The following is a 24,658-nucleotide window of genomic DNA, read 5'->3' as shown; positions in this document are numbered from 1 at the left end:
ACCCATAACCTCAAGGTTATTAGGCCCAGGTTTTAGCAACAAATATAGTAAATTTACCATTCCCAAAAAAGCTATGCAAGATTATTGCAAAGAATCATATATTGCGATTTTTCAGTTCTCACTTTAATTCCACTTGTTTTATTATTTATGTTGGTAAGGACCCTTAAAAAGACAACTTGCCTTTATAGATTAGGTACAAAATAAAGATGACAAATTTCAGAAAGTGGACACAGAAAAAGCATGGTGAAGCTTTCTTACTAAAATTTGCATGAATCAGTAATGTACTAGACCATGCCACTGGATTGTGTCCTTCCTATGTCCCAAGTACACGCTGAGTGTTAAGTTGATCAAAGATTGAAGACTACTGCAATTTAATCTTATTTCTCATGAAATAGAAAATATGGGTTAGGGGCCTAGATGGCTGAAGGTACCTGATAATGTGATATTTGGTATGTACAACATGCTTGGCAGGGGCAACTCCAATGCTACTCTTTATTTTCACTAGCTTAAGTACAAAAGAGGAATGCTCTTTATTTTACCTAACTACTTTTTATATATATACTATAACGCTACTCTTTCTTTTACCTATTTATCCACACAAACTGTTTAAAGAGCCTCTCAAGGCTCTCCAAATGTAGCTAGCTTGGAAAATTTTTGTTAGAAAGGCTAGTAGCAGCTAGCCCTTGGGGGAGGTAAAATAGGATGAGGCTAGTTATAATAGCCAACAGGCCTCTCTTAAAGAGTCCATTGGAGATGCTTTACATAATCCAACAGTGCTCTTGGCAATTGGCAAAGTGCAGTACCAGAAATAACTTTTAATTAATATAACTTGGGAGACAATGATTAAATTAAAATTTAAGCAATGTTATTTTATACTTGTTAATCACTCATCCTTTAGGCTTTTTAATTTTAGGATTTCTAAAGTCTAAAACATCCAATTCAGTTATGAATAGAGTTCTCTAAAATAGATTTTAGAACTTTTTGTTCACACTTCTTTTTCAATATATAAACTGTAGAATATGATTGATTTCTTATTATTTTATTATGATTTTCTTGCATATATGTAAAGTATATAATTATTTGTTGTCGTGTTTGTGTCATGTCTTAATTTTTTGAAAAGTGTCGCGTCAACGTGTTCATATCATGTTGTCTCCACGTTCCATGTTCTATGTCCATATCCATGCTTCTTAGGATGAGGAAAAGAGTTGGGAAGAGCATTTGGAAGGCATGGCATCTGGCTCCTGTATTTCAAGTGGTATTTATGGAGGGTGCAGGAAAAAAAAAAATTTAAAGGTACAGAAGAACATTTGTGTAGGCTTAATAGTTTGTTTTTGGCTATTTTGTATCGTAGGTCGTGTAGGAAAGTTTTCCCGAAACCTCAATCCAACTGTAGAATTCGTTGATTATCATTTGTTAGAATTTGTGGGCCTTTTTTTTTTTCTTTTGGGCGTATAGGTCCTGTCAAAGAGCCTTTTTCTAACTAGGAGAGCTTTTGTTAGAATATTGAAAGGTTATCATGGTTTAGCCTTATGTAAATGAGCAACATCCCTTTTCGATACTTTTTTAATACAAATTAATTTACTTATCAAAAATCAGAAAAAAAGAAAAAAGAAAAGTTTGATGCATTATTCAAACAGTATGCATGATGTCCTACACTTTCCAGTCATTGGAGGCAGCATTTTCAATCATGTTAGGGCCCTAACTTCCCTTCCTCGAAGAGATAATAAATTAGACATCCACGCCAGATTTGACCTGCTAATTTAGGACTAACACTCCATCTTATTCTCCAACATTTTTGTCAATACATGGCTTGATAAAAATAAAAAATAAAATTCAATTGAAAAACGAGGGTATAGCTACCCTACTCAAATTTGAAGTGCGCTAGTAAAAGCAAGTTTGGTTGGTTATTTTAATACTAAATAATGTAGCTGCTGTATATCCATATTGAACAGGTAGAGTACCTGCATGCAGATATGATATCTTACCTAGATGAAACATCTTGAATTCAGAATTTCTTCAACATAGAAAAAATCTACCTGTGCAGTTAGAGACTGAATAACTTCTTTTGCAGCTTTGCATTTTTCAGCTTCATCTGCTGCTAATTCAGTTGCTTCCTTTAATTGCCTCGATGTTCTCTCCAGTTCAACTTGAAGAAGCTGGGATTTGGAAGTAAGATCTTCAACCTACAATGATATTTCCAAGTCAATTATTAACGAGAAAATTTTCATCATCTGCGTCCAACTATGGCAACCACAAAGAGAAGAAAAGAAAAGAAAAAAAAAAAGAAGAAAAAGAAAGAAAATCAAACAGTATTTAATGCATTTCGTGCAAACACATCGCTTTCTTAGATGTGTCTGTGCTTCTTAGGGAAGAGGAAAGGGGTTCAGGGTCCAAAACAAAGGGTAGTGTTGGGATTATAGTGGGTGCTCAAAGGAAAAAGGTCGAGGAGCATTTTTGGTGTTTGAGGGTCCAAAGAAGAAAGGTGGGAGCTATTAGTAGTACTCTTAAATAAATATGACCCTTAGACGCATATAGCCGCACTCGATACTTGTATCCAAGTCATGTAACACGGATAAACATGAACAAACATAATTGGAGATTTGCACATGAATGGCACTGAAGCATGCACAGTTTAGCTCTACATATAAAGAAAGGCTTACCTGTGCCCTCAAATTTACGACCTCTTGACTTAGTCTTTCATTTTCATGTTTTGAATCACCAAGAATCACTTCAGATGTACAAAGTGTTGCAGACTGAAATTGAGTTGGCTTTTTTAAAACAGGAGATGCTGCCCGAGAAATCATTCTAGAACCAGGAACAGAAGCTGAAAAAAAATTCATTGAAGTTCCAACTAGAGCATTTGATGCTTTTGAAGAAGAAATGCTTCCCCTCTGTGTATTTCCACTCACAAGGGGGGGGACATGGCTATCATTTGGTTCTACTTTCACATTGAACTTGAAATTTCTGCCTTCAGCTAAATTGAACAAGTCAAAAGACATGAGTCTGGAAAATTGTCCTTGTAATCGAGGAACCCCGATCTCTTTTTCAGCCGCCTCATTGAACTTATTAAGTCTATTTTCACTTTTGACTTGAGAAATTCGAGCAATGGATCCAGACTCCACAACCTTCTTTAGCTTGTTAAAACAATCATCACAGACACGATACGGTTTGTTCATGCTTGGAGCCAATGAAGCTTTCAGTGATTTCCTACTGCTGCATGCTTTGCAGAAGACAAGGCCACAGTTGTAACAATTATGATATTTTCTTCTGAAATTAAATGGATTACGACAACCAGAACACACAGAATTGTCAGCGGTGGATACCAATTTATGCAGACATATAACAGCAGTAAGATTTGCACCACACACTACACTCTTTACTTGCTTATCTTTTAAAATATCAACAAGTGTAGGTATGCTTCGGTCGTTGATGTCTCCATGGCCTAATTGGCCATTTGCACCCTTTCCCCAAGTATAAACCTCTGTTTTTGAAGTCAAAACCGCAACATGATAAGAACCACAGGCAATTTCTTCTACAAAACTATCAGCAATTTTACCTTCAATGCGGGTGGGCATCTTTCCATCAGCTAAAGGACTCCCCAACTGTCCATAAACTGTACTCCCCATTGTATAGACTCGCCCTGAGGTCGTAAGAGCAACGGTTAGGTTATGTCCGCAGGCTACCTGACAGAAGCTTACATCAACCAATGCAGCTACACACTCGGGAATTAGTCGAGATTCTTTATCACCGTGTCCAAGTCGACATTTATCCCCATCTCCCCAGGTGAACAGATTTCCAGATGAAGAGCTATCAGAAGGTCCAGAACTAGATCCAGTCATTGCTTCAACAACTGCAGCAGTATGCCATACTCCACAAGCAACCCTCACTGTCCGTAATCCTTTCAAAGTTTCCACTTCCCTCGGAATACTTGTGCTAGTAAGATCTCCATGGCCCAAGGCACCAAAAGTTCCATCTCCAAATGTAAACAACTGGCCAGCAGATGTTACAAGAGCTGTATGCCAAGGTCCACAAGAAATATACGACACTTGTATACCCTCCATTACACCACTTACCTTTTTAGGAACCCAGTGACTAATTTCACTTCCATGCCCAAGCAAACCAGAGTTGTGACTGCCATCACCCCATGTATAAAGATCCCCAGAAAATGTGACAGCACAGGTGTGATATTCCCCGCATGCTACTAGCTCAATATTCATTCTGGTAAGAGCATCAACAAGCTTTGGGTGTGAAACATCCTCTTCGAATCCATGCCCAAGTCTGCCCCCTGACTCCTCCCCCCAACTAAATATCTCCCCTTGTTTTGTGACTAACACAGCATGCCTACTACCACAAGCAATATTATGAACATCAAGTACCATCGTTGACTCCAACACTTTGGGCAAAAGGGCATCCAACTTGGTACTAGACGAACTACCAACTCTATACACACCACCTCCCAGTACCCCATAACTGATGCCTTCTCCCCAAATCAAAACATCACCCAAGGCATCAAAATCTTCATGACCAGAACCATGGCTTGACGAACTTACAACACTAGATAAACTAACTCGAAATGTTTCAGCCGCGGAACTTCGACTATTTGAATTTAAATTGTCTATGCCTAGTGAGCCAGGAGAATTGGTAACTGGCTCAGGTTGAGCCTGATTTTCTGCTGCTGCAGTATATGCAATGATGTCACAGAATGCCTTTCCCAATCTACTCTGGGGAAGATTCTCAGCTCGTTGAGTATCTCCTTGATCCTGAGACAATTAGATAGAGAACATTAAAAAAAATAAAAATAAAAAAGAAAGAAAGGAGGAAAAAGAACAAGAAAAAGAAATTGAAGAAAAAAAAAATTAAGTCAAAATTTAAATGGAACATAATAATTTTAAGGGTAAATTACAAATACACCACCTGAGATTTAATTAAAATACGAATCACCCCCTGTGGTTTTGGAAATTACATTCCACCCCCTGAGGTTTCTAATTTCATAACAAATCACCATTTTTATTAATAAATCATTAAGTCAATTAATAATTTTTAATGATGTTCGAAATATGTTTCAATTAATAATTTAGGTAATTTTATTATTGTATAGGAGAGCAATTATGAATTTCATTTGTTTTAGTTAATTCGGTTAAATAAAAAATTCTAACAAGGGGGTATTTGTAATTTTTTAAACCACACGAGGCAATCTGTACTTTAAACAAACCTTAGGAGGTGTAATTGTAATTTATCCTAATTTTTTTAAAAAACTATAGAAGAAATAAGAAATTTCTCCTTACAAAAGATGAAACAGAAGGATAGGTTCTCCGAGCATGTGAACTATTTGATGATACACTCTCATTTCTTGGTTCACTTCTCAAGTTGCAGTTAGTACCACGCGAAATCAATGCCTTTAGACCGACAAACCAAACCTCAGCTTCATCCTTATCCTTACATATCTGTCCATTTATCAGTGATGTAGTTAATAAAGACAGTTAAAATGTATATAATTGTAGAATTTAATATTATGCAACTCCATGCATGACATTATATATGATGCACTTGATTTATAGAAAAACTAATCCAAAAAAACAAAGGAAATAAACTTCAAAGTGTGTTGAACAGGTTCTTTAGGTATTGACAGTGAAGCAAGCTGTCATTGTATATGAGACACTCACCAAATCCAATGACCTGTCATTGTATATGAGAGAGAAAGACTGATATTCCTTGTCAGGCCGGGGATAGCGCTGGAATATTGCCTGATAGAAAACCACTATCATTTTAATCAAATGCTTGAATTTTAAGCATAATTATAATAAATTTAGGAACCAAAAAAAAAAAAAGGAAAAGAAAAAACATGAAAGAAAATTCAAGCAGCAGGAATAATGAAAATCTCCAAGATAAATGCTCTTACAAAACAATCCTCACACCTGTCAAGGCCTTGTGCTAGGTTTTAGCAAAGCCTGTGATGCACTTTAAGAAGCCTCCATCTTACAAACACCAAACTAAAAAGTAATAAACTCCCACCCAAATTGTGGTCCACCTCTTTTTCCAACTAATTTGTACTGATGTAGTGTAGCAGAAGGAAACCTAGAAAAATGCAGCATATAAAAGGATTTATGGTGGGAAAGGTGAAGAAAGCTAGCTAGCAAATTTAGTCTTTAAATTGTAGAAGAAAGGTTGTAAGCTTTGGGGAATGAAAAGCAATCAAATTGGGTTCGTTTCTATGGAAATTAGTTGTTGGAATTGCAGAGTAATTACTGGTAATTCAATATGGCAAGTATTCTAGGGCATTTAATGATTAATTCATGGCCAAAGAAATGGGAAAGTGTTACCGTAATTACACTGTAGAATGATGTTTCAGTAATAGAATGTGAGGGTGCCCTCACGCTTACATGCTTAACATTAAGTTGAATTTGTTGTATAGAGAAATGGAGAGAATGAATTATGTATTATTGATTGATATTTTGATATATTACAATGATTCCTATATATAGAAGAGAGGATGTGGGAAGAGAATAGGTGAGTGTGTAGTAGGTATGGAGTAGGTGGAGAGTAGGTGAAGTAGGTGAGTGTGCAGTAGGTGGTAGTGGTAGGTGTGTAGTAGGTGAATTTTAACAGGCCCCCGCAAACTCAAGGGGATAGGAACTAACCAACTTGAGTTTGGAGAGAGTAACAAAACAAGAAAATACATAAAAATAAAAGAGGATAGGAGACACTGTATGGTCGTGTCAGACCGATGGTGAAGACACTGTATGGTGGTGTCATAACGTTGTAGAGGACACTGGATGATTGTGTCAGACCGATATAGAAGATAGTTTATGGGGTCATGTCGGACCGTTGTAGCAGACAATATTGTGACAGTTGTTGTGACAGTTTAAGGAGTCTTGCTGGACCCTTGTAGAAACTAACCGAAATCAAGGTCGGGACAGTTTACAGAGTCTTGTCGGACCCATAAAGGAGCTAACCGGAATCAATGTCGGGACAGTTTACAGAGTCTTGTCGGACCCATGAAGGAGCTAACCGGAATCAATGTCGGGACAGTTTACTGAGTCTTGTCGGACCCATGAAGGAGCTAACCGGAATCAATGTCGGGACAGTTTACAGAGTCTTGTCGGACCCATAAAAAAGTCGCACCCTCAAAAGGTGTGCCCAATCTGTCAAAAAAGGCGTGCCATCAAAAGGCGTGCCCAATCCATAAAAAGGCGTGCCATCAAAAGACGGGCCATCAAAAGGCGCGCCCATGTTGTCGTCGAGCGCCGAGCGGCGCATGATGCGCGTGTCTGCCTCTTCGTCAGGGTCTTTATAAACTGAGGCGGAGGCTGTGCTTGAGACAGAAGCGAAGACAAAAAAAACTTTGTGAAAAAACTTCTGAAAAAACTCTTCATTTTCTGAGAGAGATATTCGTTTTCTGAGAGATTGTCTCTAAGAGCTGCAAATCTTGAAATACTCTGTAATACTCGGTTGCCCAAAAAATGGCCTCGTCGTCCCGTAGTCTGCTCACTCTCTTTCCAGACCTCAACGAGTCAACAAGAGAGATAACTGGTGCGGTGGCCCGTGAACCTCAACCAAACACCTCTGATTTTGCTCCGTTGAACTTTCCGATGCGGTCTGTGGAGCAAAAAATGGCGGTGCAAACTGATATTGAGGCCAATCAGTATACTTTGAAGTCATGTGTGGAGACCATGACGGCGGTCACAAACTTGTCGCACCAGCTGCAAAGTAGAACAAATGAGGTGCAGCAGCTAAACGCCCAACTGGCTCTGCTCCAACGCATGTATAAGGATGCGCGAGCAGAGATAAGTGTGCTAAAGGCAGAAAACAAGGAGCTGAAGCGGAAGGCCACCGTGATGTTCCGATTCGGAGGTCCGCCATATGCTGCAATGGAGGAGTATGGGGGAGTGAATGTGCTTGGTGGATTAGGAAGCACAGAGGTAGCACCGTCAAGGACCGCCCAGGACGGAGGCAAAAAGAAGAGACCGGCGGCAGAGTAGGTCGGTGGGTGGCCGTCTGCAGAAAACAAATCTGTTTTTGTTGTGATGGTGATCTTGTGTGGGTTTTTTTTTTTTTTTTTTTTTTTTTTTTTTTTTTTTTTTTTTTTTGGTTGTGTAAAATGTGGATCGGGGTGAATCCCGGAGATGAATAAAATATGGTTTGTTGTGCAAATGTGTAAATGGTTTTGGTTTTTTTTTTTTTTTTTTGTTTTGAAAGGAAAAAATATGTGTCAAAATAAAGTTGGGGTAAAAAAAAAAAGAAAAGATAAAAAGCTGAGGTTTAAGGAAAAGTTGGGCGGTGGAAAGAAGAAAAAGAAAAATATATATATATATATATAAAAAGAAAGAATGTGTGGGCGGTGGAAAATGTGATGATGATTTTGGGTGGAGAAAAAGTGTATATAATAATAATAAAAAAAGTGAATTGGGTGACCTGAGGAGGGTTCAATTCAGTTACTTATTTATTTATTTATTTTATTTGTTTTTGGTGGAGTGGATCACATGGGTGAGTGGTAAAGGAAGTAAAAGAAAAAATAAAGAAATAAGAGAAGAAAAGTAAAATGGGGTTGGTGATGTATATGGAGAGAGAGAATCTAGAGAGGGTACTCAAGGTAATCAAAGATCTCCATCCCCTGTGGAGCTATCAGCAGATCAGTCTTGTTTATCAGAATCAACTTCTTCATCACTGTCACATAATCATATCTTGCAAATGCCTTCTCTGCTCTCCCTGCCTCCTGGAACAGTGACTTCACTCTGTCAGGCCTCAACAGGCTGAGGTACCATCCAGCTATGGCTCCCCAGTCACTACCCACTACAAATGCCTGTTGTTGACCAAAGTGATCAAGAAGGCCAATGAGGTCAGCGACTATGTGGAAAACAGAGTAGGAAGAAGGGCTGAGAGGAGAATTAGAATCACCATAGCCTCTCAAATCAGGTGCCACCACGTGATACCTCTTTTTAGCCAAGTCAGTGATCTGGTGTCTCCATCCAAACCAGAATTCTGGGAACCCATGAAGAAGCAAAACCAGTGGTCCTGTCCCTTTCTCTGCTATGTTCATCCATATTCCATTTGTTTTGATCCTTTGCTGATTCACCTCCCCCATGATCATCATCGCCATCATCCTTTTCTTCTCTCTTTCGAGAGAGAGCTTAATGAGCCAGCTCGACTCGCCGGTGAAGCCGTGGACGACGGCGACTATTCCGATGATCTTCGTCGGCGGGAGTGGGGTCCACGACTGTGTGAACAGCTTCATTCCTCTGGAATTGGTGATGTACCTCTCTCTCTCTCTGCTATTAATGTTAATAGGATGAAAAACTGATGGCGGAATGTGCGATGTGCAGTGTTGCTTTTATGTTGTGTGAATGGTGTAGAAGAGAGAGACAAGAGTTCAGTTATGGAATTTGTGGCAGCGGATGGGAGGTATGTGTAAAAAAAAATCTTAGCGGACTAGGTTGAGGTCCGGCGGACGGCTAAGGTGAGGTTGCCGCCCGCCGGTGAAGCGAAAAATACTAGGTGCTAAACCTGCTCTGATACCAAGTTGAATTTGTTGTATAGAGAAATGGAGAGAATGAATTATGTATTATTGATTGATATTTTGATATGGAAGAGAGGATGTGGGAAGAGAATAGGTGAGTGTGTAGTAGGTATGGAGTAGGTGAGGAGTAGGTGGAGAGTAGGTGAAGTAGGTGAGTGTGTAGTAGGTGGTAGTGGTAGGTGTGTAGTAGGTGAATTTTAACACATTACTTTAGTACTAAGGCAATGTGGAACTTCGCTTTACACTCTCCCTCACGCCTAGCATGCTCACTTGTCAACACCTATGGTGTACAGGTCAAGGACACGCACCATATCCATCTCTGAGTACTCAGGCTGTAGTACCATGTTACATGGTTTTGGGTAGAACTCAACCCCAAAAGCTAGCTATTGAGGTTAGGGTGCCCTCACACTTATATTCTTAACATTACTTTAATATTAAGGCAATGTGGGACTTCGCTTCACAGTTCTCAACTACGAAAAATAACCACTGACCAGTAATTTTGCTATTTTTTGTGTGTGTGTGTGAGAGAGAGTGTGTGAGAGAGAGAGAGAAGAAGAAGAAGAAGAAGAAAAAGAAGAAAAGTTTGGAATCCCACCTAGAGTTGTTGGAATATGAAAATAATTTAGGATCCTATAAATTCATATTACGGTATATTAGGTTGATTTTTAGTAATTATTATTTCACCTTCCTAAATTGTAATATTCTCAATTCAATAGATATATACAAGGCTAGTCATGAATTATGATTAAGCCATTCTTTACCTTTCTTCTTCTCGGAATCAGACCCAAAAACCCTAGCCCCCATTCTCCTCTGCTTCTCTTTCTCTTAGCAGGTTCTCTTTCTCCACCAACCATCTCCACTAGCTGCCTCTCCTCCCTTATCTAGCTCCCGACAGGCCTACTCTAGCCCTCCCTACTTCCCAACAAGCCACCCCAGCCCTTCTCTACCCCTTGGCAGCCACTGCTGAGGGTTCCTTTGTCGACCAAGCTTCTTCTTGTTGGAGATAATATTATATTGTCAAAGATATTAAAAGATATCAGAATATATGGAGATCCTATGATTTGTTCTTATTATGATTTTTTGTATCTTTGATTTATTTCAATTCATTATCTGAAGGGATTTGATTGTATCTCCCATTCTATATATATATGGTGTATCATGTAAACAAGAGTATAAATTGAGTGAATGAAAGATGTAGCTCATAGGGCTTTGTGTATGTAGATGTAAACCAATATTGACAGAACCATGTTAAACCTTTGTGTTCTTTCTTTTCTCTTTTATGTCTCTATTATCTCTCCATATTCAAGTTTATTGCCTTATTACAAAAGTCAACTCTTCTTGGTTAGTTCAACAACCCTTCTAGGGTGGTCAGAGCCCCCCTCCACCCCTTTCGGGGCCTTATGCTAATGTGGTAAGCACCTTTTTGACCCTTTTCTATGTGCAAGGCTACCAGTGTGTTCAGTAGCATTTGTGGTACACCGTTTCTTTCGCCTTTGCTTGTGGAATTGTTAACCGTTGCTTCGGTTTCATTAGTTTTCCTGTCTTCAGTGGTTGTCATGATGACTAACTCATCTAGTACATCTGTGTTACCTGCTATTACGTCTAGATCTGATTTACCCAGTAAACCTATTACCCTTGGGTATGATTTTTGCCTCTCTCAAGAAGCCCATGCTCACCGAATTACTATAATTTTGTTGAATGCGAAGAATTTTGCTGCATGGAGCCGCTCCCTCATATTTGGAGGGCAAAGGCAAGGCTCATCGGCTTCTAATTACTAAGACTCAACCTCCAGATGATTGGGCAATGGTATATTGATAATTATATCATCTTGAGTTGGATGTTCAACTCTACGGAAGATCAAATTCATCATATGTTCATGTATCTGTGGAAGGCCCTCACACGTATGGATGCTCATGCACATAACAATGCCCGTATCTCTGAACTCTATCAGGACATATCTCATGCATCTCAGACTACTTTGGGTCTTTTGGTGACAAAATTCTTTGGGTATTTCAAGGCTCGTTGGGAGGAATTGGCTCAATATGAGCCCTTGAGTGATTTTATGGTTGAAGTTGTTTCTATAGTCTCCAAACGTTTGGTTTAGCCCGCTTTCTCTCTTCTTCCAAAACCTTCCACTATTCCTAATCAGATGGCCTTGGTAGCAAGTTCTGGTTCCCGTGGCTACCAGAAAGATTATTTGTCATCATTGTGGTCAAACTAGGCATATTCGGGACCGTTGTTTCAAACTTCATCCTAAGCTGAAACAACGGTTTGCCCAAAATTATGGGTCTGGTGCGTTTCACACCACAGCTCTTGTGGAGTTCATCCCCACCGTCAGTGGTCCTGATTTGCATCAGCGTCAGTCTCAATTTGGTTAGCTTCGAGCACAACTTGGGTCACTCACCACTCATTCCCAAGGACCATCCTCTTTTTCTTTACAGCTACCATCTCTACAAGTACTTCTGCAGGTTTCCAAGTTCAGCATGCTTACCTTTCATGGGTTCTGGACTCAGGGGCTAATGATCATATGACGGGTTCTCCTTTATTTCATCTTTGGTCCATATTACTATGGCTTAAATTGTACGTCTTGTTGATGGTTCTCTCTCCTCTATGAGTGATATTTCTCTCTCCTCTGTTCTAAATGTTCCTAATTTTGCATATAATCTGTTATCTATCTATCAATCGTCTTGCCAAAACTTTTAACTGTGTTATCATCTTCTTACCTACTTCTTGTCTTCTACAGGACCTAATTTCGAATAGAATTCTTGACAATGGATATGAGCGCAATGGGCTCTACTACTTTGGGGATCCACCTTCACCACCATCACCTCTTTTATCTAGCTTTCAGGCGTCTATTTTGCCTACGTCAGTGTCGCGTTTTTTCTGTTCACACTTTTGCTAGGATATCAACTCTTCTTAACCAGGATCGGTGAGACATAAAATAACAAACAAGAAAGATAAACGAATTGAAGAAATCACATATACAAGAAACACAGATTTACATGGTTAACCCCAAAATAGGGCTATATCCACAGTTGTTGGGATTTTCACTCTGATCAGAAAATAATTACAACACTCTCCAACACGAGAGGCGCCTCTCTTATCTATTTATAAGCATAGAAATTAGGGCAACGCAAAAGCAACAAGAAATTATCAAACCCCCCATTGGACCCAATCCCCTTCGTTAGTTGTTTGATCGGGATACTATTCCCTAGGTTCCTAAACTTGGAATAGATGGCGGAGCATAGGTGGCAGTCACTTGCGATGCTCCTGCTCTTTCTCGATCAGCCACCTGATCCGTTTATGCTTCAGTCGCTGCTTCCACTGGTTCAGGGGTTGTTGTACTGTAACCATCATAATTTCGACTTTCATTGCGCAAAGCAAAGATGATCCTATCTTAGCCAGGTATTGGATTGGTGCATGAAGTATATTAGCGCTTCTTGAACACCAGGATAGGAGAGTCTTAAGAAAAAAAACATATATTTAGCTAGCTCTTTCACTAAGACGGTCCATGGTTGCTACTTCTCTCGTCTCTGGAAAAGGGAAAAAAACTACCCAATATATTATAGAAAGCCCAGAACTAAAAAGAGATTCCTGTAATTGTGGTCAGTCTTTGCTAAAGTTGCCGCCCCACAAGAAAGAAGCATTGAACACAGTAGCCCATGTTTATTAGTGAAAGAAGGACCAACGATAACAACAACAAATGTCAAAGAAGAAGAGGAGCAGGCCCGAACAAAAGGGCAAAGAAGAGAAATAATTGACCGGCTTTTAGACTTTGAACTGTCAAGTGGCAAGGTACAGTTGGATGTGCCCACGAAACCATATGATAATGTAGTGTAGGCTAGGCTTGGAGATGAACGGACCTTTCCCTACATTTTTGATAGACCGGTAAATTCGCAAGGAGAAGAAATCACTTTCAAAGAGAAGGAATGAACCAAAGTCTCGATAGTTAGCTCTCAATCTTCCGGTCAAAACACAACGTCGATGGAAGCGTGTAGGTGCACTATTCCACAGCGGGGATTGTAACTTTCCATGAATTTCCCATTTGTCACTCAACGAATGAACTTTGCTTATTTCTTTTTTTGAGGATTGCCAAATCAAATGATATTTCGGGTTCAATTTTTTCCTGTTCGTCTCCCTCTGGATCAATTCCTTGCCTATCAAAGATTTTGCTATTTGTAGATGTCAGGTAATAGCAAGAACCTAAGACTAGTCAGATTGAAAGCGGCAAGCTCATCTGGTTTATGTTGTCAGAATGAATACAAAGACGATCATCATTAGGGCAAGCAATGGCTTTTGTTGGAGCAAATCCCAAGATGTGTACAATACTTATTAGGGTCCACACGAACCAACAACTTTAACCTTGTGGCACGCTCATCTGGTTTATGCAAATTTTCAATATTTATGTTTACTTTTTTCCTCTATAAATAAAGCTTGTAAGGATTCTCATTTTCATTGTGTTGTTTGTTAGTTGGCCAAGCATACACGTACCAATTATATTCCTCACATGACTCGTACACCTTATGCTTTTGACCTCGGTCATTCTGATGTCTGGGACCTTTCTCCAGTTCTTGCTCCGGTTGGGCGCAGATATTATGTAACCTTCATTGATGACCACACTAGGTGTGCATGGGTTTACTTTCTTAAGCGTAAACCAGATGGTTTTCCCATCTCTGTTCAATTTTTGCAAATGATTAGTTTAAGTCTGTTGTTAGACATGTCCTCTTTGATAATGGTAGGGAGTACAACTCCATCTTAATCAGGCAGGTATTCTCCAACAGTTTACTTGTCCTTGTACTCCTGAACAAAATGGAGTGGCTAAACACAAAAACCGTCATATTATGTCTGTTGTTCGGTGTCTCCTTCATGGTATGCATGTTCCCAAGTCGTATTGGCAAATGGCTGTCCTTACGGCTATCTATTTGATTAACCATACCCCGAATCGTGTCTTACAAGTTCTTGCTATGTTCCAAGTTCTTATGCTTACTAGTACAATGTTTCCTATCCTACCCCATGTGTTTGGTTGTACTTGCTGTGTCCATAACTGTAGTCCCACTTACACTAAGTTAAATGACAAGTCCATCCACTATGTCTTTTTGGGGTTACTCCTCTCTATCTAAAGGTTATAGGTGTTATAATCCTGTGTCTCGTCAAGAAAGAATGTATAGAGAAAGAGAGAGAATAAATTGTATGTATTATTATTGATTGATATATTTATTGATTCATTTTTTTGTCTATTACAAATGGTTCCTTATATAGATGTAGGTGTAGTGGATGGTGGTAGTGGGTTAGGTTTAGTGGAGTAGGTGAGGTGGTAGTGGGTTAGGTTTAGTGGAGTAGGTGAGGTGGTAGTGGTGGTAGGTGATGGTAAATTCTAACAGCCCCCCGCAAACTCAAGGAGGATAGAAACTAACCAACTTGAGTTTGAAGAGAGGAACAAAACAAGGAAATACATAAAAATAAAAATAAAAAAGATAGGAGACACAGTATGGTCGTGTCAGACCGTTGGTGAAGACACTGAAAGGTGGTGCCATAACGTGGTAGAGGACACTGGATGGCGGTGTCATAACGTTGTAGAGGACACTGTATGGGGGTGTCATAACGTTGTAGATGACACTGTATGGGGGTGTCATAACGTTGTAGAGGACACTGTATGGCGGTGTCAGACCGATGTAGAAGACAGTTTATGGGGTCATGTCGGACCGTTGTAGAAGACAGTTTATGGGGTCATGTCGGACCGTTGTAGCAGACAATGTTGTGACAGTTTACGGAGTCTTGCTGGACCCTTGTAGAAACTAACCGGAATCAATGTCGGGACAGTTTACAGAGTCTTGTCGGACCCTTGTAGAAACTAACCGGAATCAATGTCGGGACAGTTTACAGAGTCTTGTCGGACCCATAAAGGAGCTAACCGGAATCAATGTCGGGACAGTTTACAGAGTCTTGTCGGACCCATAAAGGAGCTAACCGGAATCAATGTCGGGACAGTTTACAGAGTCTTGTCGGACCCATGAAGGAGCTAACCGGAATCAATGTCGGGACAGTTTACAGAGTCTTGTCGGACCCTTAAAAAGTCGCACCCTCAAAAGGTGTGCCCAATTTTGTCAAAAGGCGTGCCATCAAAAGGCGTGCCCAATTCATCAAAAGGTGTGCCGGACATGATGGCGAGGCACGTGGGCGCCTTGGCTTGCGCGCCCGTTTTGTCGTCTGGTGGCAAGAGGCACGCGATACGCGTGGCTGCCTCGCTATTTAACCAAGGTTGATGCTGAGGCTGAGGCAGACAAAAAAACTTCTGAAAATCCTCTGAAAACAACTCTTCCTTTGCTGAGAAAGAAACTCTGTAATACTCTGTAACCAACCCGTCTCTGAAACACTCAGCAACATGGCCTCTTCTTCCCGTCCAGCTACCCAGAACATGGCCTCCTCTTCCCGTGGTCTGCTCACGCTCTTTCCAGAACTGAGCGAGTCCACAAGAGAAATAACTGGTGCGGTGGCCAGTGAACCTCAACCAAACACCTCTGGTTTTGCTCCGTTGAACTTTCCGATGCGGTCGGTGGAGCAAAAAATGGCGGTGCAGTCGGATGTGGAGGCCAATCAGTATACCTTGAAGTCATGTGTGGAAATCATGACTGCAGTTACAAATTTGTCGAACCGGCTGCAGAGTAGGACAAATGAGGTGCAGCAGTTAAACGCCCAACTGGCTCTGCTCCAACGCATGTATAAGGATGCGCGAGCAGAGATAAGTGTGCTAAAGGCGGAAAACAAGGAGCTGAAGCGGAAGGCCAGTTTTATGTTCCGATTTGGAGGGCCGCCATATGCTGCAGTGGAGGAACAGGGAGTAGTGATCATGCCCAGTGGAGTGGGAAACACGGAGGCAACACCGGCAAGGGCCGCCCAAGACGGTGGCAAGAAGAAAAGACCGGCAGAATAGGCGAGAAGAAAAATTCCACTGTTCCGATTTGTGTTGGTTGTGTTTTGTTTTGTTTTGTGTTTTTTTTTTTTTTTTATTTTATTTTATTTTTTTTTATGGTGTAAAATGCTGATCGGGGTTGATCCCCGACATGAAGAAATGACAAGTTTGTAAAATGTTTTTTTTTTTTTTTTTTTTTTTTTTTTTTTTGGGGAGTGTTTTGTTGAAAAAATAAAAATAAAATGAAAGAAAACAAGGGAGAAAGAAAATAGATAAAAAATATTTATAGATGGATTATATGAAAAACATCAGTGCGATTGTTTCAAAATAAAGTGGGGTATTTAAAAAAGAGGAAAAGTGACTTGGAAAAAATAAATAAAAATAAGTGATTTTTGAAATCAAATGGAGGAGAGAGAGGGACAAACCCATGTGATAAAGTGGAGAGAGAGTCGGTGAGTGGGGTGCAAAAGGTGAAGGAGAAATGATGGATTGAAAATGGTTTGGGTCAAAAGTGGACACTGTTAGTGGGGAACATGAGTGCATTGATTATTTGATATAATAATAATAATAATAAAAATAAAAAGTTAGAACAGTTGGAGAGAATGAGTGGAGTATGGTAAGGGTTTCATCCAAAGCCAAAATTCCTGCAGCGAATCACTTCGCAAATCCTAGCATGAGCTTTTTCTCTTTCCAGGCTTATTCATGAATTTCCTGGTGATTTCAAGAGCCTCTGGTGGCATTGTGGCAGAGAACACCCCAACCTGGATTTTGGGTGGCAGCAACTGAGAACACCCCAACCTGGATTTTGGGTGGTAGCAACTGGAAAATATCATAGATCTGATTTTTAAAAACCTCGTGACAGCATTTCATCAGCTTCATCCAAGACAAACATTTTGATGTAAACAGGGCGAAGTGATTGTCTCCGCAACATGTCAAACACACGACCAGGAGTACCAACAACAACATGAACCCCACTGGAGAGAATGCGCTGATCTTCGCGCACACTAGTCCCTCCAACACAAGCATGAACCTTCACACTTTGCTGGGCAAGTTCAAGAGTGGGTGGAAGAACCAAAGCTTGGCACTCAACCAAGCTATAATCTAGCTGCTGCAGAATTCCAGAGCAGAATGTTGCAGTGTTTCCAGTTCCAGACTGTCTCGTCATATGAGGTGAAGAATTCTTCTCCATCAGCCTCACACATGACTACAGTTGCACAAATCTTTGTTGATTTTATCAGCGGAATAGGTTGAGGTCCGGCGGGCGGCTAAGGTGAGGTTGCCGCCCGCCGGGGAAGCGAAAATACTAGGTTTTAAACCAGCTCTGATACCATGTAAGAAAGAATGTATAGAGAAAGAGAGAGAATAAATTGTATGTATTATTATTGATTGATATATTTATTGATTCATTTTTTTGTCTATTACAAATGGTTCCTTATATAGATGTAGGTGTAGTGGATGGTGGTAGTGGGTTAGGTTTAGTGGAGTAGGTGAGGTAGTAGTGGGTTAGGTTTAGTGGAGTAGGTGAGGTGGTAGTGGTGGTAGGTGATGGTAAATTCTAACAGTTATCATTCTCTGGAAGTTACTTTTTGCAAAGATCTTTCGTTTTTTTGGTTCTACAGCCCCATTGCAGGCTCCATCTCTAGCATCTTTATCTGTACCTTCCCCGGCCACTCCTGCTCGACATGTTCCATTTTTTATACAGTCTCTCCCGGTGACTTGGATCCTTCTCCTACTCCCACTCCCACTCCCACTCCCACTCCCACTCCGGCTTCCTCCCCTGCACCTCCTTTGCAAGTTTACACTCGTCATCCTCGTCCTTTGCCCCCGTCAAAATTCTCTTCACCTCTTAAGTCGGGTATTTCTTCTTTCCCTTTGGTTATTGCTTCTCCTCATCCTTCTAGCTCCATCTCTAGCTTGAGGAGTGTTGGAATATGAAAATAATTTAGGATCCCGTAAATTCTATATTGTAGGATATTAGGCTGATTTTTAGTAATTATCATTTTACCTTCCTAAATTGTAATATTCTCAATTCAGTCTATATATAGAAGGCTAGTCATGAATTACAATTAAGCCATTCTTTACCTACTTCTTTTGAGTTCTTTAGAAATCACCCACAATATTAGGTTGTAGCACACATATCATAAAGCTGCTCATAAATTCTCAAACTCAACTTTACATAGAGAATGATAAGCTACTGGACTTCTCTATAGTCTACTCTCTTTTTTTTTTATCAGCAATGCTTTCTTCAATGTTGCATTTTCAAAACTCATAATCTACACAAGGATTCATATGTGCATAATTAGAATTTTACTACTCCCTTCGTCCAAAATTGATAATCCCTTTTTTGAAAATTCAAACTTTTTAAGGAGACATAATCATTACATTTTGAATTCAAATTTTAAAGGATAAAATTCCACAAATACCCTTCTATTTTTATATTTTTTTATAATTATTTATAAGGGCCAATTTTGGAAACTTCTAATTCAAAGTTTTGATTTTTTAAAAGTGGACATGCATTTTGGGACAACAAAAAATGAGATAATGGACTAATAAAATGGGACAGAGGGAGTATGTTTTTCTTCTTTCTTCTTTCTTTTTCGTTTTTTTTTTTTCCCTTATTTTCTTGGTTAAAGTATTTTACAGGGACAAACAATTTACATTACGAAGCATGCACTCCCAAAAGACAAAGGTTGTGTTAATTTGACAAGAATCGAGGACGAGATAGGAATCTCAATCGCATGTCTGGTGCATGCTTTTTTTTTCTTTTTCTTTTTTTTGAAACAGCCAAAAAAGAAACCTTTATTGATGAACAACACACAGACAAATACAGAGGTGAACATCAACAAAGACCGATGGTGCAAAAAGCATCACAGCTACAAAAGCCAATCCCAACTAGGTTGGCACCAGCTAAAGAGCCCAATCATCTGCTAGCACCACCAAAAGTTGGAGAGAGACCAACCAAAAGGAAGGAGGAAAAAATCAAACACAGCAACCAGACTAAGAGAGTTACACACCCCTCCCTTTAAGACAGCATCTCATCGGCCTAAGATTTACCAGAAAATCCTACACTGAAAAGTAGTGCTTAGCATACCTTGGTTTCAACCACAATGCAATTCTCACCTTTATCACTTCACACAGCTCCGCCATGTTTGGAATAGAAGCATTAAACACTATATCATTCCTGTGTTTCCATAGAGACCACAACACAACCGAAGGCACTCCACTCCAAATCTTCCTCTCTTGGCTCCTAAAACATTGTCCTTCCCACCATAATAGAATTCCTTCAACAGATTCAGTTAAGGCCCCCACAGCATCCCACCAATCCAGCATTGCAGACCACACCTTCCAAGCAAATGGGCACGAAACCAACACATGATTCACAGTTTCCAACACAGCTTTACAGAAAACACACAATGTGGAAACAGAACTGTGAAGGACACCAATCCTTTGTATGAATACTGAAGTCTTAATTCTATTTCTCCAAGCTAGCCAAGGAAAGAATTGGACTTTTGGAGGCAAGTAAGGAATCCACACCAATTTAGTAGATCTCAACAGAGGGCCTGCTGGAACTATCAAACCTTTATAAACAGAGCACACTAAGAACACCCCTGAGGATGTCGCATTCCACACTGGACAATCTGTTTGATCTGCTACAGGAATTGGTGCTGATACAAGAAAGTTTCTAAGCCTTAACACCTCACTAACCTCCCAATCATACAGCCTTCTCTTGAACTGGCACACTCAATTTCCTTCAGCAACCTTTTTTGTCATGCATAGATCTAAATGATTCCTCCTTATCCACCACCAAGACATACAAACCAAGAAATTCTTCTCTAAGACGTGCTATTACACCATTTGTCCACCCAGAATCTAACATTATTCCCATCCCCAATCTTTAACTGAAAGTTGTTCATATAATACTCCAAAAGGGTGTTATTTGACTCTGCGATGGTAATCATGCCTTTCCAAATACTAGACATGGTACTAGTGGTAGAAGTAGAAGGAACCCAATCCCTGAAGTCCACTTTATACTTACTAAAAATAACTCTTCTCCACAATGCTTCCTTTTCATACCCAAATCTCCACCACCATTTGATTAGTAAACAAGAATTTACTACCTTCACTCTTCTCAGCCCCAGACCCCCTTGTTCCAAGCTTTTAGTCAGTTCCTCCCATTTGACCATATGAACCTTTCTTCTTACTTCTGATCCTCCCCAAAGAAATGAAGCCTGCAATCTCTCCAACACTCAAGCTACCCCATCAGGCATTTTAAATAAAGATAGATAATACACAGGCAATGATGCAAGAACAGATTTAATAAGAGTAAGCCTACCAGCATGGGATAAAAGTTTCCTCTTCCAGCTAGCTAGTCTGCTTCTCACTTTATCCACCACTGATTTCTAGGTTGCTTTACAACTGGGATTAGCCCCTAATGGCAGCCCTAAATATTAAAGAGGCAGCTTACGGGTCTTGCAATTCAATATAGCAGCAAATCTGTCCAAAGGACCATCAAGAACACCTACTCCACAAACTTGACTTTTATGGTAGTTAATCTTCAACCCAGACATAATCTCAAAACACCTTAAAATCCTCTTCAGGTTTCTAACCTCCTCATCTTCAGCTTCACACAAAAGTAAGGAATCATCCACAAATTGCAAATGAGACAACACCACACCCCCAACACCTATTTTCACCCCTTTAATAATACCCAACTAGTATGCCCTAGATAATAACACATTTAATCCCTCAGCTACCAAGTTAAATAAGAATGGGGACAATGGATCTCCTTGTCTAAGACCCCTTTGTGGACAAAACTCATCAGTACGAGAACCATCAACAAGGACTGAAATACGAGCTGATGTAACACACTCCATGATCCATTTTGTATAAACCAAAACCAAAATTCAAAAGCATTGAGTGAAGAAATCCCCAATTTACCGAATCATAGGTCTTCTCAAAGTCAAGTTTAATTATCACTCCCTTTTTCTTCGACTTCTTCCACCCATCCACCACTTCATTCGCAATAAGTACACCATCAAGGATATTTCTTCCCCCAAGAAAAGCTGATTAAGTTTCACTGATAGCACAAGGAAGCACTGCTTTTAGCCTTTTTGACAAAATCTTTGTTAGAATTTTATACATTGAACCAACAAGGCTAATAGGCCTAAAATCAGAGAGTCCCACAGGGTTCTCCTTTTTAGGAACAAGAGTGATAAAAGAGTTATTCAAACCCTTCACAAATCTACCATTCTTATGGAAATCCTTAAAATTGATCACATCCCCTTTCATCACCTTCCAGAATTTTTGAAAACAGAGAATATTGAACCCATCAGGCCCAGAAGCCTTATTACCATCACAATCCGTCACAGCTGCCTTAATCTCTGACTCTGAGAACTCTGCCTCAAGCATTTCAAACTGAGGACAGATATGAACTGATTTGAATATACCCCCAACTTAGGCCTAACCACCCACTCCTCTGCATAATACTTCCCTCCTCACTGGTGCATGCTTTTGACAATGGAAATCTCATTCCCATAGAAATGTGATGGAGATATCCTCATACAGTTGGTATCCAGTTACAATCTCATACCATTCCCATGACAATCAAAATTCATGTATACAAAATTTCTTAATGCCCATATTTATGAAGCTGATTAATAAGTAGAAAGTTAGTTGATCATACAAGAATGTATGATAATAATAAAATATAAAATGAATTATATTATTTTATATTATTATCTTATTGTGAAAATGGTAAGTTCAAGTTAAAGTGGTGACTTCAAATGTTGTTAGCTAAAGTTATTGCTCTAACGTTCCCAATTTATGATGATGCATGCAACACATTATTTAAGAACAGTAAACTTTCACAGAAAGTGAGTACTAAATTTTTAAGATAAAATATTAAGGGTTGGTTTGGGAAGTAGCTTTTTTAGTGGCTTTATGGCTAAAATATGAGATGAAAAAAACTAAAGAACATAATCTGTGTGTCAAACTTTTATTAAAACCTCTGACTAGCTAAAATAAATAATTCTCGCATACAGTGATAGTCAAATCACCATCAGTTTTCCAGACACTTTCAAATGTCATTCTTGAAAATGAAACCATTCATGGCATATGACTTCACAATACACTATCTTCTGGCCAATTTTTATCCATTCAAAGGCCAGAGTCATCAAAATTGTAAAATAGTTATATATTATATTGAATAAATAAGGATATATTTTTTAATGGAAAAGATGAATAATTACATTTTCTTCTGTGGATAAAAACTAATTACATGTTTTCTTCTTTTTCAAACAAATGCATTAGTTTTGTATGCTAAAATAATAAATTGGGAAAAAATCATGTAGCGTAGGGCTGCTCAAAAATCAGAACCACCCGAAGATCCGACCTGAACCCGACCGGCCCGAATAGGATATGGACGGTTTCACTAATAACTCGGTCGGCTGCAGTTGGAATTCGTGCATTTTATTCGGTTTTCAGTCGGATATCGGGTTTAATAGAAAAAAATATGCTTGACCCAAACCGACCGAATTATACATGTATATATATTTATACACTTTAATTATTATATCAGATTTGATAACCTTGGTAAAGTAAACGTGTAAGGCTTTATTTCCTATTCAACTCACTCTTTTCTTCCCTAGGAATATATTACTTCCCAAGAAAAAATTGACTCTTCCCAAGTCCCAGATTTGACCTTTCACCTACTTTCTCAACTCCCAATTTCTCCTCAATCCCCCCATTCTCTCTCCCTCTTTCTCCCAAAAACCTTTCATCTCTCTCTCTCTCTCTCTCTCTCTCTCTCTCTCCACACTGCAATTTCCATCTCCATCTCCCTCCCTCTCCCCTCTTTGTTTCACTCTCTCAACACTCTCATCTCCCTCTCTCACCCACCCTGCCATTGCCATGTCAGTCTCACATCCACCCCTCTCACACTAGTTTTCTCTCTTATGTCAAATTCAAAGCTCAGTATCGCACCCCCTTACCTCTCTCGCGGTCTAGCACTTCTCCTCTCACTGAAATCGTGGGGACGACGATGACAACGATTTGAGATTGTGACAGCGGTGGCTTGAGATCATGTCAGAATGAGCCAATCACGTGAGATTGGCGAGGCTGGGATCATAGTGAAACTCTCGGATCTTACTCATCCTTGAAAACCCTCTTCTCTTACTCACATATTCTCATCCTTGAAAACCCTCCTCTTACTCACATATTTTGGTTTGAGAACTATTATAGTGATGTTGATTAGAGGAATGGAGTTTCACTACATCACCGACCGACCGACCGATCGAAATTTTTATCACTCGAAGTGAACGGTTTCGATCCACTAATTGGGCGATATTGGATGCTTTTTTTCCCAAACTGAAGTTGTCGGTTCGGGGTGTCGATGACCAAAAAATCCGATCCGACCCATGAACAGCCCTAATGTAGACCACACTAGTGAATAATTAAGACCCACAATAAATGTAACATGATACTATGATAGACAACTGCCTCAAGTAAAGTTCGATCAAATCCACCTGATTTTTGCTCCTTCAGATTTAAGAAATCAAATTTTCTACATTGAAGGGTATTTCGGATACGTTTTGTAGGTTAGAAGTAATTTTCATTTGGTGTTCAGTTGTGAATTTCAACATGTTTTTCTTCTTTGGAACAGTGTTGTGAAAAGCGCGCCTAGGAGCAAGGCGCAGCGAGGCGCAAGGTGTGCGCCTGAACAAGACCTAGGCGAGGCGCTTTGAGGAAGTCGCGCACCTTGGACGCTACTTGAACCAGGCGAGAGAGGCGCAAGGCTCGTGCCTAAGCGCGCTTGATTGTTTAATTCCTTGACTGTTTAATTCCTTGTTCTAATCTAATGGTTGTGGTATGTGTTCAAATGGCTCTAACCACAGAGGATTACAACTCATATACAATACAACCCAACCCAAATACGACTCAAATGAAATCCCTAATCTGTGTCGTCTCTTCCTCTCTCGACTTTGACTTCGACTGGATTGCTGGACTTCGACTTCGACATTTCAGGTGTGCTTCGACTTCTTCTTCTTATTCTTCTTCAACTGGGCTGCTGGATTTCGCTGTGCAATTTTTTTTTCCCCTTCTTCTTCGACTTCGACATTTCAGGTCTGTTTTTTTTTTTTTTTTTTTTTTGGGCTTCTTCGACTTCGACTCTCTCTCTCTCTCCTTTTTTGCTCTCTCATTTCGGCTACTTTGTCTCTCGACTTGCTCTTTTCTTT

General features: G+C 39.7%; 1 protein-coding gene and 1 pseudogene across 9 annotated transcripts in view; both read right to left on the bottom strand.

Annotated features, from left to right (window-relative positions):
* LOC114298351 (PH, RCC1 and FYVE domains-containing protein 1) overlaps nt 1-24,658 on the bottom strand; it is a 64,285-nt gene that overhangs the window by 20,870 nt on the left and 18,757 nt on the right. For all 8 annotated transcript variants that reach the window (XM_028242919.2, XM_082894406.1, XM_028242916.2 and 5 more), the window contains 4 exons: nt 5,664-5,744; nt 5,286-5,444; nt 2,661-4,760; nt 2,037-2,183 (listed from right to left, as the gene is read on the bottom strand). In XM_028242919.2, coding sequence (XP_028098720.2) covers nt 2,037-2,183; nt 2,661-4,760; nt 5,286-5,444; nt 5,664-5,744 — 2,487 coding nt within the window. The remainder of the gene's footprint in view (nt 1-2,036; nt 2,184-2,660; nt 4,761-5,285; nt 5,445-5,663; nt 5,745-24,658) is intronic.
* LOC114298349 (epoxide hydrolase 3 pseudogene) lies at nt 8,181-9,575 on the bottom strand (annotated as a pseudogene). Its single transcript, XR_014344275.1, has one exon. The product of XR_014344275.1 is annotated as an epoxide hydrolase 3 pseudogene (transcript).

The sequence above is a fragment of the Camellia sinensis genome, chromosome 11 (assembly GCF_055761805.1).
Source record: "Camellia sinensis isolate YWXY chromosome 11, ASM5576180v1, whole genome shotgun sequence".
NCBI lineage: Eukaryota > Viridiplantae > Streptophyta > Magnoliopsida > Ericales > Theaceae > Camellia > Camellia sinensis.
This window is presented reverse-complemented; position numbering and strand designations above follow the sequence as displayed.